This window comes from Nelumbo lutea, chromosome 1 (genome assembly GCF_056320005.1).
Source record: "Nelumbo lutea isolate HS-2025 chromosome 1, American lotus-T2T, whole genome shotgun sequence".
NCBI classification, from domain to species: domain Eukaryota; kingdom Viridiplantae; phylum Streptophyta; class Magnoliopsida; order Proteales; family Nelumbonaceae; genus Nelumbo; species Nelumbo lutea.
Window position 1 is genome coordinate 155,599,435 of NC_142684.1, and position 16,270 is coordinate 155,615,704.

The 16,270-nt window shown below is 40.7% G+C and overlaps 1 protein-coding gene across 2 annotated transcripts in view; it reads left to right on the plus strand.

Annotated features, from left to right (window-relative positions):
• The first annotated feature begins 2,006 nt into the window (after positions 1-2,006).
• The window catches only part of LOC148878566 (HIT-type Zinc finger family protein), a 29,732-nt gene continuing 15,468 nt past the window's right edge, over positions 2,007-16,270 (plus strand). For both annotated transcript variants that reach the window (XM_088956644.1, XM_088956635.1), the window contains exons 1-2: positions 2,007-2,262; positions 2,483-2,514. In XM_088956644.1, the coding sequence (XP_088812770.1) occupies positions 2,189-2,262; positions 2,483-2,514 (106 nt within the window). In that variant the 5' untranslated portion in view covers positions 2,007-2,188. The remainder of the gene's footprint in view (positions 2,263-2,482; positions 2,515-16,270) is intronic.

Consider the following 16,270-nt stretch of genomic DNA (forward strand, 5'->3'; position numbering starts at 1 on the left):
TATAGCAATAGAAACTAGCTAAATATGAGAAATCATCCAAATTGGCTTCCCAATATTGCTAGATTTACGCACGAATCTGTGCAGTGGTGCAGCCATTAAATGACCCAGAAACGTGCAAAGTGCAGTGTTTACAACCATGATTTTGGCTATTTAAAGAGAAGAGGAACATTTTGGTTGTTCATCTTACCTCACCTCACCGCTTCCAGCAACCAGCAGCAAAGAAAATGAAGATGTTCAACTTCAATTAAACATCCTCATGAGTGTAGTAGTACTGGTTCTGTGCCTGAGTGAAGCAGCTGTGGTTCTGGGCAAGATAGATGTCCGTATTACCAATGAAAAAGGGAATGGACATGGTCTGAGCATTCATTGTCGATCCAAGAACGACGATCTGGGGCAGAAGATGCTCAAGGGGAACATGTACGCAGAATGGGCTTTCGATGCTAACATCTGGGGCACAACGCTTTACTACTGCGACATGGTGTGGCAGCTTGGGTGGGGCCATTACAACGTCTACGAGGGCCTCGAGAGACAAGTCTAGGTGCCATTATAACTGCTGGTATTCCGCAAGGCAGGATGGGTTGTATGCGTATGATGAAGTGAATGGAACTTATTCCTTTTGGGCTAGATGGGAAACCAACCCTTCAGAGTAAGGCCTTTTGTCAAGGGACAATAAAAAAAAAAAGCTAATAAGAGTTTGAAAGTGAATGTTCCTTCCACTTTTTACTTTCTTGAATCCCTTTGTTGTTCTTCTGCTTCCTTTATTTTCTTTGTTGTGGGAAGGAATGAAGAATTGAGGTCGGGAGGTGCTTTTTATGAATAAATTGAATGGAGCAACAATGAACAATCTGTTGCTCTAATGGTAATTGTGTTGATATCCCCCTCTTTCTATGCATTTTGAGACAAATTAAGAGACTTGGTAGCCGGACAGCACATTCAGTAATAGCAAAGTTCTTATACTACATGCTTCTTGGCAAGGTCCCTTCTTTTCTGGGGATTTTGAAGGAGGTGATCAATGGGGTTGTGATTTCCATTTACTAATTTATCTATGTTAATTGATGGTGCTCATGGTTTGGTTAACCAAATCGTAGGCCTAACTTTCAAATCGAACTGATAATACCGATCTTAAAAAACCGGTAACCAAAATTGAATTGAAGTCGATTGGTTGATTGGTTTGGTTTGTTGGTTGTTTGATTTTTTTTAATTATAAATAAATATATAATAAAAAATTAGAAATACAAGTGGCATATAATAAATGAAACATGTTTTTTTTTTTTAAACCAACCTAAGAAACAAAAACAATTCTTTAATCCCTTGATGTCATATGGGGTGAGCTCTTGATGTCATAGTTAAATAATAAAATTTTAAATAAAAATAATACAAAAAATATATAAAAATTTGGGCACATATCTAATATTTCATATTAAAGAAAAAATATAAGTATGATAAACAAGAATTATTTTTAGTGATGATAAAAATGAAATACAAAATTTAAAACTGGCCTAAATGAAAAATTGTCCCCTTTTGACAGTGGATCAACAATCTAACCTTTCAAGCTAGATATGTCACCACTCGAAGTCATAATTAAATAATAAAATTAAACATAAAAAATTAAAAATATAAAAATTTTATAGAAAATGTTTAGATACTTCTCTAATATTATATATTTATCATATCAAACATAAAAAATGTGATAAATAATTATTTTTATAGTTGTAAAAGTATAAAAATTTAAAAATTTTTAAGCACATATCATCATCAATAAAATTGTACGAATTGATTGGTCACCATTTTTTTATTGTTATGCCACTTTTTCGGTATTTCTAGTCCGCCCCTCAAACTTCCGTACTTGGGGTTAAAACGTTAAGTTTTTTGTATTCAAGCCCGGCCCATAAAATTTTAAAGAGTGTAGACCTGGGCCCGGCCCATAAAATTTTAAAGAGTGTAGACCTGGGCCCGGCCCATGATCACCCCTTGCTACTTAGTACTTACTGGTCGGATACTCGGATACGTTTTTTATTTTTATTTTTCCAATTCTAAGTCTCAACTCGGTTTCTCTTTCTCTTCCAAAAAAAACCTCAACTGGATTGCATCCTCTTCCATCTTCTCAACTCTCAAAACCCAAGACACCTGGTGTTGTCTCGAAAAAGCAAACACATAAACAAGCACATCAGAGAGAGAGAGAGGGAGAATGGTTCCTCGACAGTGTGAAGTCTGCAAGGAAGCACAGTCGAAGTACAAGTGCCCCTCATGTCTGACACCCTAGTAAGCAATCACTCTCTCATCTCCTCCTTCCATGCCAGAAGCGTTAAGGAGGAGAAGAAGACGAAGAATAGCTCGTTATTCAATCTCTTCTGAAAATTTTAGGGTTTTATCTTATCTTACTAATTATCTTCTTTTTTTTTTATCTGGTTTCGATTTGTTTTTTTTTTTTTTTTCTATTTCTTGTGGGTTAAGATATATGCTTGCTTTTGTGCTTGGGCAGTTGTTCGCTGGCTTGTTTCAAGAAACACAAAGGTATGCTTCTCTTCTTTTTGTATAGTCATTTACTGAATGGAGATGGCGCTGAATGTGTCCAACATGAGAGAAGAGAAGTTATTTAATTTTATATTATAATTAATAGTATTTAAAAATAAGTTGTGGATGTTTTGAAGTTCGAAGTTGGGATTTGGGTAACAGATCGTATTGAATTCGACATTCTTGAATGTAACCCCTTCCCATCATAGACAATGGTAAGGAGACATCGCTAAACACTGCCAGCACAAATCACTTGCAGATAAGTAACAAACAAAACATAACACTGGGGGGAGGGGGGCATTGCAGTCAACGTACCTCTGTTATCTCCTCAAAGAAGACGTTCCTTAATCCTTACCAACTCGTCATGGGAAGCGACATGGTAGAACATTGTAAAGACTTTGGAATTCTGTTCATTGAGCTTGTCAATGACCTTGTCTTTCTAATGGAATGTATATGCATCCAAGTACCATCTTCAGCTGCCTACATGCATCTATTTATAACTTATAGTTACCTTCCACTTCAATATTATTAAAACTCAAAGCAAACCCCCATTTTTAGCATTGAAGAATGGAAGCCTGATCAGCTTGGACGGCATTCCCTTTTCTTATTCTCTGAATATCATGGAAAAGTTTCCTTCCCCCCTCCACAGACACCACCTACACTTGAAAGGATCCAAGTTGTCCAGGTTTGTTTAGTTGTATTGTAGTAGGATTAGATGATTAGTAGTGGGAGTTTCATTGGTAGTCTAATTCCTTATTTGAGTGTTCCTACGGGTTGCCTACTTGTGGGTTTGTCTTTGTTCTAAAGCAGTTAGGAATTGTATCTATCTATCTTGTCAGTTTTCTAGTAGAAATTGGAGACCATAAGGGGAGATCTGATCCCCTATTGTGAGTCTATAAATTGAGTTAACACCTCATTAGGATATGTTCCTGTCATTTATAACCATTGTTAAGTGTATTCAATGCCTTCGTCCTGATTTATTTGAGTGATATATTCAGTAGAGTTTAGTATTTTCAAGCCAAGGAATGTTGATAGGGAGGGAAATGGTGAAATAATCAAATTGTTATATGTCAACTGGTAATCTGTTCTTGTTGTATTTTACCTACTATCTTTTTTGGACAGATCAGGGACCTTTTCTATGCATATAGTCTATTAATTCATAAAAAATGTTTTCTTGTAATTTGTAAGATTTGACTCTATAAGTGGCCATAAAGTAAGACTTTAGGAAGACTTGTGGTGTGGTGACAATCCTTTCTATCTACAATTTCCTAGACTCTATTCTTTGACCAATCATGGAAACAAATGAATTGTAGATCTTGTGACCTTTTCTTTTTCTGGGTTATCTTGCGATCTTGTTTCTAGAAAGGTTTTTAGGAATATTGAGAGTGAAGAGTAATTCAACTAACTGATCACCTTAAACAAAATTTCCTTCTTGATGGCCATGACAAGAGAGCATGGTTAATGGACCTAATGGGCCATTTCTCTTGCAAATCATTCTTTTAAGTCCTAAATAAATCCCCTCTATCTCTCTCTTTTCCCTACAAATGAAGTTTGGGATAGACCCGCTCCACCAAAAATCAAGGCATTCATGTGGGAGGCTGCTCTTAGGATTATTAATGTGTGTGACAATTTTCGAAGAAAAATGAAATCTTGGTGCCTCTCCCCTTGTGTGTATGCTTTTTGCTATGGTTGTGGGGAAAGCATTGACCATCTATTCCTTTCCTATTCCTACTCATCTAATGTGTGAATTTATTCCTCTCTACTCTTTGGATTGAATTAGTCTCATCCTGCAAATATAATGGAGTTGTCTTTCACTCAATTGTGTCCTATAAAGACAAAAAAGGAAAATGTTCTGCGGTCATGCACTAGAACAGAAATTCCATGGAGTCTTTGGTGTGAAAGGATGGTGAAGATAGGAGGATTTTCTTCTACCCCAACACATCATACATTAGGCTCCAAAGAGAGACCGAATGCGGAGTATGATTCTTCGAACCTATTTGTAATCACCTCAACTAGCTCTGATTGCAGAGAGAAGTAGGGATCTCAGGTGATGACTACTGATGGTGCAAATATGGCGGTGTTGGAGGTAGACATGGGGTGAATAGGAAAACTCGAGGAGAAAATGGCGGTGTTGAAGGCAAGTTTGGTAGGAAGGTTCGTGGGTGTGGACTTGGAGGAAGATAAGGTTGAAGTGTGGGTAAAAGAAACTGATGGGGGTGAGAAAGCTAAATGGAGGATTGTTTCTATTTATGTTTCACAATAGAGAATGGGCGGAAGAGGTTCTAGAAGCAGAATTGTAGAGGACAAGGGAGCTTGACCTTAGGCTGGGATGGTGGTTCCTGGCAACAAACGCATTAAGGGATGATAGGGTGGGGAGAAGAGAAGTTTGGATTGCGGTAGCGGGGATTCCATTGCATGCCTAAAGTATTGTAACTTTCGAAGAGATACGATGACAAAAACAGAAGCTGGGACATGTTAGATAGGGGAAGATTGTTGGTTGAAGTAAAGGATGTGCCGGGCGTACCAGTCAAAATGAAGTTGAAGCTTGTAGGGGAGTTTTACGATTTAAGGATAATGGTGGAGGGAGAGGATGGAACAACACTAGGTGGAGATGGTCGGAATAGAAGGGCTAGAGGGAATGAGGGAGGGAAGAAAGAGGGGGGAAGAGGGTGGAGTGAGAATAGTGCTGAAGCTGGGAAGTCGGATAGTCAGCCAGAGGAAGAAGATGATGTAGAGGTGGGAGGTGAGAGGAGTAGAAGTGGAATTTCAAATAGAGTTGGGGAGATGGGAGAAAAAGGGGATGACATGTGGAAAAATGACCTAAGGAAACTCAATTGACAAGTCCAATGATAAAAGAAGAGGTTTTAAACAAGTGGCGGGTGAAGTAGGAGGAGATTCAAACTCAAATGGGGCCCACTTTAAGGAAGTTGAACTGGATAGAGAAAAGTCGGGTCTTCGTATGCAGTTTGGGAATAAGGAGGGGAAGGGCTCGATTCGAAAACAAACGACCAAGAGTTTGTGCAGGATCAATTTGAAGAGTAAGAAATCAAGAGCTCAAGAAGATGAATGGGTCTGGGTGGTTGCTCATTTCGATGGAGAAAATAAAACAATGAGTATCTAGGGACACACTTCAAACACAGTTGTAGGCGTTAGAACGAGAGTGAGGGAGGAGGAAGAAGAGATCGACTTAGTGGGGAAGTAGACAACCGGAGGAAATTAGGTAACCTCAACTTGCGATGATTGTCAAAACCAAGAAGCGATCACAACTCAGAAGCAAGACCAGCAGCCAAAACCAGTGTTTGAAGGTCTTCTAATCTCAGGAAAGGTGTGCCTGGAAGGTGAACCGACTATGGCAACAACCAAAGAGAGGAAAGACAAAAGTTGGTAAGGTTTGGCCTCCTCCCAGGTGACCCAAATAGTGGATGAGGTATGAACTCGTGAAAACTCAGTTCCTTCAGTATCTAGATTGGAGGGAGCGCACCAATTGAGGGAGAAGAAGAAGGCATGGGAAGGGGGAGGAGAAGAAGGAGCTGGGGGAAGTAAAAGAAAGCCTACTACAAAAGGGGGGGGGGGAGGAAGAAGAAACGGGGAGAGTGTACAATAGAAAGAGAAGATCAGAGGAAGGCAGCCTGGGTACTGAAGAAGGAAAGGAGTCGAAGGAAATAGATAAGGAAGGGGGCAGGAGATTCAAAGAGAGGAGAGGGAGGAGGAGGGGAGAAGGGGTGAGAAGCCAGGTGGGTTGGAGAGTGCTCAAAAAGGAGAAGCGGAGATTAATGAACTTGTATAGAGGGAGGTATCGATTGGTATGTCTCTAGGATTGTTTTTCTGGGGAGGAGAGGAATTTGCAAGAAGAGTCTTCGCACAATTTGAAACAAAAGGGAGGAGAAGGGTAAGAGAAAGGAACTAGTTGGGCTGAACAAAGTGTGGGATGAGGAAGGGGGCGAAGAGGAAATGCTAGAAGAGGATATGTGAGAGTGGAGTAAGAGCTGATTAAGGAGGGTGGAAGAGGGAGGTGAGGATGAGGATACTGAGTTGGAAGTTGGAATGTGAGGGGTCTTAGGGAAAGTAGCAGGAGGGCATCCATGAGGAACTTGATTCGGCACTACCGTCCAGAAGTAGTCATTCTGCAGGAAACAAAACTAGTTTCCTTCAACATGAGTGTGAAGGAGGAGATTTGGGGAAAGGGAAGCAGGGAATGGTTGGAGAAGGATGCTGTAGGGTTGTCGGGGGGTCTAATCATTTTTTGGGAGCCGGGGGTCTTCAGAAAAATTGGTGAAGAGGTGGGTAAGTATTCAGTCTCAGTCTGCTTGAAGGAGGTGAATTGAGATTGGTGTTGGGGGGTAACAAATGTCCATGGGCCAAATTTAGAGAGGGAAAGGGTGGAATTTCTAGATGACCTGAAGAGTCTAAGGGGGGTTTGGGAGGGACCTTGGTGTGTGGGGGTGATTTCAATATAGTAAGAAGGAGGGGGGAGATGAAGGGAGGTAGGGATAAGAGGGTGAATATTGGGATTAGGAGGTTTGAACAATTCACTAACAGTTGTGAGCTAATTGACCCACCATTAAATGGTGGGAGATTCACATGGTCGAATGGTCAGGTTCCCACAATCCTTAGGGTTCAGGAGGTTGGATAGGTTTATATTTTCTGGGGATTGGGGGCAGTACGTGGGGGAAGTGGTTCAGGAGGTTGTGGTTTCAAGTTTATTGGATCACAAGCCGATTCTGCTGAGAAATTTCTTGAAGATGAATGGACCAAAGCCCTTCAGATTCGAGAATGTCTGGTTATCTGAGCCGAGCTTTATGGAGTGGGTAGAGTAAAAATGGAAGAATTTGCAAGTGAAAGGTTCAGCAGCTTTCAAACTAGTGAGGAAGTTACAGATGTTGAAAGAAAAGATTAAGGGTAGGAGGCCAGAGATGGTGGGGAGGGAGGAGGAAAGAAAAAAGGAATTACTAGAGGGGATGGCAAGGCTAGATAGACTAGAAGAAGGAGCCTTCACGAGGGAGGCTAAGTTAGAGAGGGAATACCTGAAGGGGGAACTGGAAAGACTAATTCTGAAGGGAGAAATTAGTTGGAGGCAGAAGTTGAGGGCCGTTTGGCTAAAAGAGGGGGACAAAAATTCATCTTATTTTCATATGTTTGCAAATGCTAGAAGAAGAAGAAATATGATCACGAGGGTTAAGGTGGGGGAGGAGCTTATGGAAACCTGGGAAGGGATTCAAAGGAAGGTGGTGGAATTCTACAAAGGTCTCTTTAGGGATAGAGAGGAGGGTGGAGATGGGTGTCTTTAGGTGGCTTGGAGCCCAAAAAGCTATCCACCTTATCTGCAAACTGGTTAGAAAGAGAGATAGAGATAGAAGAAATCAGAGAAGCACTAAAAGAGATTAGTGGGAACAATGCCCCTGGACCGGATGGGTTCAATTTCAAATTCATTAAGGCTGGTTGGGGCTTTTTGGAAGGAGATTTCTCTCAGATGATTCAGGAGTTCTGCATTTTAAAGGAACTCGACAAAAGGATCAATGCCACATTGCCACCTTCATTACAGTAGAGGGTGCCGCCTTGCTAACTCGGGGTATAGAGGGTGCAATTAGAGATCACAATGGAAGCACTATGAGCTTCATAGGACCGATTGGGGTTGGAAACTCCTTGGAATCTGAGATTCATGCACTTCATCAAAATCTGAAAATAGCCTAATCTTTGGGATGGCCAAGTCTAATTGTGGAAGGGGACTGCAGTGTGGTGCTCAGTTGGATGGAGAAGAGAAGTGAGGGTCGTCGGGTCCTCTAATAAGTGATCAGAGATTCCATATCATTGGTGTCCAATTTGAACTGCGTTTTCAGATGGATACCTCAATCAGCTAATACTTTAATCAATGTCCTTGCAAGAAATGGAGTAACCAGGACTCAACTTATTTGGGGAACACCTGGGCTGGGTACTGAATAGTTTTCAAGGCACCAAGGCGAGGCTCGGCGACAGGGGGGCGACTTGTTGCCTAGTCGCCTAGGCGATGGGTTTTTTTTTTTTTAAGTGAAAAATACGCATCCTAGGTAGTTCCCTAGGTTCCATTACCATCTTTCCTTAATAACTATCCATAATTTTCATAAGAAAATTATAAACTTCATGTTTATGTCTAGAAAATTAACATATTTATGAGAAGAAAAAGAAGAAAGAAAAGAAAATTAAAAAAATATGGGGACTGAGCCCCTATTTTTGTTATATGAAAAGAAGTTTTTCCCTTACTTATTGGCTCAAATTCTGAAGTCTTTGAGGGTTCAATACAGCAGTTAGAAATGTTTGTGTTGATTAAACCCTAACAAATAAGAAAATAATAAAAAGAAATTAGTTTATAAACACAAAAAATGAATATTTTTGTTTAATGTCTATTTTATAATTATAATCTCAAAAAAGTAACAATATAAAAGTATTTTATAAGACACTATGCAAAACTGCTAGGCGACTGGGCGAGGCGATTCTCCAAGGGCACCTTGTCGCCTAGGCGTCGCCTTGACAACTATGTGATGATATATATCCAATATAGTTGTATCAGAAATATTGGATACTCTTAGAAGCTTTATGTTGATTGTACTGCCTTCTCTTTATTCTCTTGGATATTAGGAAGTTTCCCTCTTCAAAAAGGATCCAAAGGTGGGGGGGGTGTACAAAAAGTTTCCCTCTTCATCTTAATACAATTCGAGGTTATTGATTAAAAAATATAATAAGGCATTTTTTTGATAAGTAATAAACTTTATTAATATAAGTTATATAGCTAAGTAGTTGCATACAGTACAAGCATTCCCTAGAAAGAGACGCAAAATGTGAACTCTTCCAAAATAATAAAAGAAGGTGCAAATTATAACTAAGCCCAAAATAATTGTTCCCTTGAAACCCCTTGCTTAGCTAATGTACCATCCATTGCATTAGCTGACCTCCCAACCCAATGAATGCTCATCCTTGTCAACCATTTAAATTTCTTAACTTCATTTCTACAGCACCAAGTGTCATAAGGAAAGATCACTATTAATTGTAAATTTCATATTCTGTATACAATATAATCAATGCCGTTTAGCAAAATAACAAGTTAGAATCATGAATTTTCATATGACAAGAATCCGAAAACATAAGCAAAATAACAGCACAATGAATATGAACAAGTACTCTGGTATTGTAGTAAAAATCAGAGCAAATAAGTAATGAGCAACATACATATTATTAGAGTACAATACAAGTACAGTGCATTACACAAGGCACCTGCATAATCCTTGCCTAAGAGGGTGTGGAAGATTTATGCAATAAAGGCATGATATGAGGCACTCCCTAGAAGATGCCTTATTTGAAGACATATGTAGAAGTACCAGAAGAATTGTGACTGATATTGTGTTGTCAATCATGGATTAGTTACTTTGTCATGATTTTTTTTGACTAAAGGTAAGGTAAAATTTTATTGAATCAGGAACAATGATACAAGAAAGTCCCCTCAAAAGTGTCTTTTGGGCCGGGACACCAGGGATTCCAATCCATTACAAACTCCAGAAATTCCCAGGATACAGCCTATCCCCAGTTGGGTAGCCTGATACCCCTTTACAGCCGAGACCCAAGATGGAAGTGCTGCGGAAAATTCTTTTGTTTCTCTCTGTCCATATAGAACTGATTACAGCAGCCGGAATGGTTCCCCAGACACTTCTTGCTAGCTTTGGCAGCCCCTGCAGTTCCCAGCAATTCAGCAGCTCCTTCACAATGCTTGGCATAGCCCAGCTAACACTCAGTGCTGAAGGGAAATGGTTCCAGATCTTTGTCGAGACAGAGCAATGGAGAAACAGGTGGCCACTGTCTTCCAGATTTTGCCCACATAGCACACATAACAAATGATCTGCACACCTCTTTTTAACAGATGGGTTTTAGTTAAACATCTAAGGATGCAGCCCAATCCAAAGCATTAACCTTTGAAGGGGCTATAGGATTCCAAACTTTAGCATCAGGAAAATCTTCTGGACTGTGGTTAGACAGATGCCTAACAAAATATTTGATAGAAAATTAGTCATCTGGATTCCAACTCCAAGCCCAGCTATCCTCCAAAAGCCAATCCAGGAGCTGAATGTAAATCAGCTCCAACAGTTCAGTTAAGTTTTTAATTTCCCAATCTTGAAAGTTCCTTCTGAAAGAAGGGTACCTGATTACAGAGCTGCCATTAACCTCATAACACTCTGAGACAAAAGCATCTTAGGGATCTGCAATTTGGAGTAGCTGAAGGAACTGACCTGAAAGAGGAGATTCCCCACACCATGGGCCCTTCCAAAAAAGCAGCCTATCCCCTTTCCCCAGCCTGGGTCTCAATCCTCTGCTGATTACAGGAAGAATGTCCATGATCTTTTTCCAAACTGAACAGCCCAATCTTATTTGATTGGTGTAAACTTCTTATTTTGTCTATTTTGGAATTGTGTTGTAATTTTAGTGGTTGTTCTTGATTGGTTGAGTTAGATGTCAGATGGGATCTTGTTGTAATCTATTTTTTTAATATTTTTTCTATTTTCTTGTAAAAAATGCCTTGTTGCCCAGACATCTCCTTTATAATAGGGATGATCATGGTGGGGATGGACTTTATCTTCAAAAAAAAAAAAAGAAATCATGGTAGGTCTGAGCTTACCACCTTTGCCATGGGCTTTTGTCTGGGTGCAGACCCCAGGCTTGAAATATAAGCCAAGGCCTGGGTAGGCATGTGGCCAGGATTGGTTTTGGGCCTATGATTTTATATACATTACATATGCCATGTGTGTGGTAGAAAGATGTACTTTAAAAATTTAAATGTCTTAACTCAATGATTAGATTTAAAGATTAAAATATTTGGACAACCACCATTTGCAATCATTAACATTATACGATACTATTGAAATATTCTGATACAACTTTTATGGCGCCAAGATAAGTATGAGTATCATGTAATAATAGATATATAACATTTTTGTTTGAAAAGGTAAGGTAAATTTATTTGATATATACCATTTTATATTATATGGTATATGTAGAGAACACTGATGTGGGCCCCACAACTACGGTCCCACTGTGTTCGTAGGGTAGAAGATGTTCTAGTCTGCCTAGGGTTAGCTATTGGTCATTTAGTTGTTTCAATTGTTATTTATTTCAGTCTTTGTTTTACTCTATTTGTTATGTAAAGACTAAGGGCAGATCTGTCCTTTCCATGTAATGAGCATAACCTATAAATATTAATTAAAGTGGCGGCGGCAGAACATTAAGCTTCTGCTCCTTTCAACCCTTGTGTTCTACTGCTTCTCCTCCCTCTTTCTCTTCTCTCCTCTTTCTTTCTTCTTATCTTCGATCATGAGATTCATTAGGGTTCAAGACTGATAACAGTCCTGAACTTCTAGTTGGTATCAGAGCCAAGTTCTCTCATGTGAGTCTAGTCCAGCCAACCACATGAGAACCATCTAAGGTTGGAAGCTGAGAAAGCAGAGTTCGTTGACTGGTTCTTGGAGATCTCCAGAGGATTAGCGGCTATTTGAAGAAGTGTCACAGTTGTAGCAAGTTGGTGATTAGGAAGAATCAGAGAAGGCTAGGGTTCGGGTAACCTTGGTAGGCAGCGAACTGCATTCTACTGTAAGTTTTTTACTTTCTGAGAGAAGTAACATCAGAAAAGATAGGTTGGACTTATCCAGTAAGGGTGGCCGAACTACTCTAGGGTTTTATCTCTCTATTCTCTAGGGTTTCTCTAGGGTTTTGTCTTATCCCTACGGAAAACCCTAGTATTAGGCCGAAACTTATGATCTTATTCCTGTGGCAAACCCTAGAATTCTCCTCAACATTGATCAGTTTTAGGGTTTCATATTAACCCTAATACAAACCTTATCCGTACGGCTCTTAGGACTGATTAAAACCTCGAATTGGCTTCAGCATATCAGTTTCGAACACTTTTGAAGGGGTGAAAACAGTTCGGGCTGTTGCTGTTGTGTGTGGTTATTGATTTCAGATCAGTCTTATGTATATTTCATGCACATCTATCGTGAATACATATTGGTTCTCTACTGATTTTGTGACTGTTGTTGGGAGTTCTAGTGCTGGTTTTGACTGTAGTAACCATAATATTTGATACTTCTGGTTCTTGACTGAAATGAAGTTTAAGAATCAGGCAGAAGGCAGTTTTGGGAATAGCAGTTATGGTGGTGGTTCAGAGACAGGTTTTCAGATTACAACCGTAAAGTTTGATGGATCAAACTACTTGGAATGGGCCCAATCAGCCATTGGGGGAAGGGGCAAAGTAGGGTATCTCTTGGGAGATGTAGCAGAACCTTCCAAGGGAGACCCTATGTATACCAAGTGGGTCCAAGAAAACTACTTGGTTATGACATGGCTCTGTAATTCAATGCAGCCCCATATAAGCCGAAATTACTTATGGGCAAAGATAGCCAAGGAGATATGGAATATGATGAAAGAGACTTACTCCCAACCCCTTAATGTTGCCAGAGCATATGAGTTGAAATGTGAGTTGAATGCCCTTAAACAAGGAGAGAAACCGGTGTCGGTCTATTTCTCTAACTTGCAGTCCCTGTGGCATGAGATTGATCACTTAGAGACTCTTGAGTGGGAGAGTCTCAAAGATGCTCAAATAGAGTGTTTGAGTTTCTGGCAGGACTGAATTCAGAATATGATATTGTGAGGCAGCAGATCTTGACCAGAGATAGTGCGACCCTCTCTCAAGCATACTCCTTAGTGCACAGTGAAGAGACCAGGAGGAAAGTCATGATGCAACCTCAGCCGCTTACATTTGCCTTGGTAGCTGTCAAACCCAAAACAGAGGGTGATTCAGAGAGGGACAGAAAGAAGTAAGATAAAAGGGATGTGGTGTGTGAGCATTGCAAGAAACCTAAACACACAAAAGAAACATGTTGCAAGCTGCATCCACATTTGGTCCCGGCAAAGTTGAGAAATAAAAGGAGTAATGCTCATGTGGCTACGACTACTGATTCAGCACCCTCATCTGGCACGTGAGGCACACCATTAGAGACCTTAGTTGCAGTTCGAGTAGCTCTAATACAATTGGAGAAGGAAGTTGGTAGTTCAGCTCAATTACCGCAATCATCATCAGCTCCGGCTATATCGGCCTTTGCACTCAGGTACTCGAGCCTCAGCCTACCATGCCTCCGCTCCAAGTACTACTGAACCGTGTTGGGTAATAGATTCAGGTGCATCTGACCATATGACCAGCTTGCCCTCTCTGTTTACTACTTATCACTTATCTTCTGGTAGGGATAAAGTATCTATAGCTGATGGCTCTCTTGTTCCTATTTCTGGTAAGGGTGACATCAAACTGTTAGATACTATATCTTTGTCCTCTGTCTTGCATGTTCCTAAACTAGATATTAACCTCATTTTCGTCAGTAGCATTACCAAACATTTGAACTGCTCAGTAACTTTCTTTCCTGACTGATGTGTTTTTCAGGACATGGAGACGAAGAAGGTGATTGGGACTGGCTGTGAGACGAATGGGATCTATCTGCTCGGGGAGAGTTCTCGTCGGGAAGAGTTAGTGGATAAGAAGTTACTTGTTTTTCAAGTTGTGAGTCCGGTTATGTTGTGGCATAACCGATTGGGTCATTTATCTTTTTGGTCATTGAAGAGTCTGTTTCCTACTTTGTTTGTCTGTTGAGTCATCTCAGTTGAAGTGTGAAAGTTGTGAGTTGGCTAAACATTGTAGAAACTCTTATTCATTGAGTAATAAAAGGAGTAATAGTTCTTTTGATTAAGCATACTGATGTTTGGGGGCCATATCACATTCCTTCTATGGGGGGGGGGGGTACATGTATTTTTTGCTATTTGTTGATGACCACACCCGTTTTTCATGGGTTTATCTTATGCGATCACGAGATGAGGTGCCTGTCCTGACCCAAAACTTCCACCAAATGATCATAACACAATTTGATGCCAGGATAACAGTGCTTAGATCTGATAATACAAAGGAATACTTTGCTAAGCCATTGGCATCGTACCTCCTTAATCATGGGGTTATCCACCAGAGCACGTGTCCTCATACACCTCAGCAGAATGGGGTTGCAGAGAGGAAGAATAGGCACATTTTGGAGGTGGCTAGAAGTATTATGTTTATCTCCAACGTCCCTATTCGCTTCTGGGGTGATGCTATCCTTACGACGGTATATCTTATCAATCGGATTCCTTCTCGGGTTCTTGATATGAAACCTCATTTTTCCCTTCTATACCCCAATGAGGAGTTGTTCACTATTCCCCTCAAGACATTTGGTTGTACCTGTTTTGTTCAGCTTCTTGGTCCCAATCACTCCAAGCTTCAACCCAAGGCCTTCAAATGCATCTTTCTTGGTTATGCACAAACTCAAAAGGGTTATTGTTGTTATGATCCTGTCTCAGGGAAGAAGTTTGTATCCATGGATGTCACTTTCTTTGAGGAGACACCCTACTATTCTCGGGTCTCTCTCAGGGGGAGAGTAGTGAGCGTGGAGATTTGGGTCTTTTTCTTCAGGGGGAGGAGGAGTGCAGTGAGGATAGGGTTAATACCTTTGGGGCTGTTCCCTTACCTATTCCAGTTGATGATGAGGGCTGTAGTCAAAGGGATCGGGAGTTGAGAGTCTATCACAGGCGATGCAGGCATATTGATCCTGGTCATCAGCAGTCCCAGCCAGCTACAATCTCTTCTGTGGCTCAAAGTCCAGATATTACAGTCCCAGGGCTCACAGAGACTCCCTCCATTGTTGCTACCTCACCCTCTGCAAATGACCTTGACCTTCCCATTGCCCTCCGTAAAGGAAAACGACATTGCACCACATCTACAACCCACTGCATCTCCCAGTTTTTGTCCTATGATCATCTATCACCCTCTTACAGGTCCTATCTCACCTCTGTTGCTGATGTCCCTATTCCGAGAACAGTGCAAGAAGCCCTATCAGTCCCGGAGTGGAGAGGTGCAATGCAAGTTGAAATGGATGCCCTGTTGAAAAATAATACCTGGGAGCTAGTTGACTTGCCCAAAGGAAAGAAACCAGTTGGATGCAAGTGGGTATTTACTGTGAAGCATAATGCGGATGGTTCCATTGAGAGGTACAAAGCTCGACTAGTTGCAAAGGGGTTCACTCAAACTTATGGCATAGATTACTTGGAGACATTTGCCCCGGTAGCCAAGATGACCACCATTCGGGTTTTATTATCTCTTGCAGCAAGCTACACTTGGCCTTTGTACCAAATGGATGTTAAGAATTTTTTCCTGAATGGGGACTTGCAGGAAGAGGTCTACATGCATTTGCCTCCTGGATTCTATGATATAGAGGCAGGTAAGAAAGTTTGTCGGCTCAATAAGGCATTGTATGGTTTGAAGCAGTCACCTAGAGCTTGGTTCGACAAATTCAGACTAGCCCTTGGGAAGTTCGGTTATGTACAGGCCCAGTCAGATCATACACTGTTCATCAAGAGGGTGGAGTCGTCACTGACACTACTTGTAGTCTATGTTGATGATATTGTGGTCACAAGAAACGACAACCATGAGATTGAGTCCCTCAAATAGCTTTTCATCAAGAGTTTGAGGTGAAAGATCTGGGTACGCTATGGTATTTTTTGGGTATTGAGGTTGCTAGATCTTAGCAGGGGATCTTTGTCTCTCAGAGGAAATATATGTTAGATCTCTTGGCTGAAACTGGAAAGCTAGGTGTCAAACCTGCAGATACACCCATTGAACAGAACCACAGGATTAATGCAGAGAGTGGGGAGCTGCTTGAAGACAAAGTTA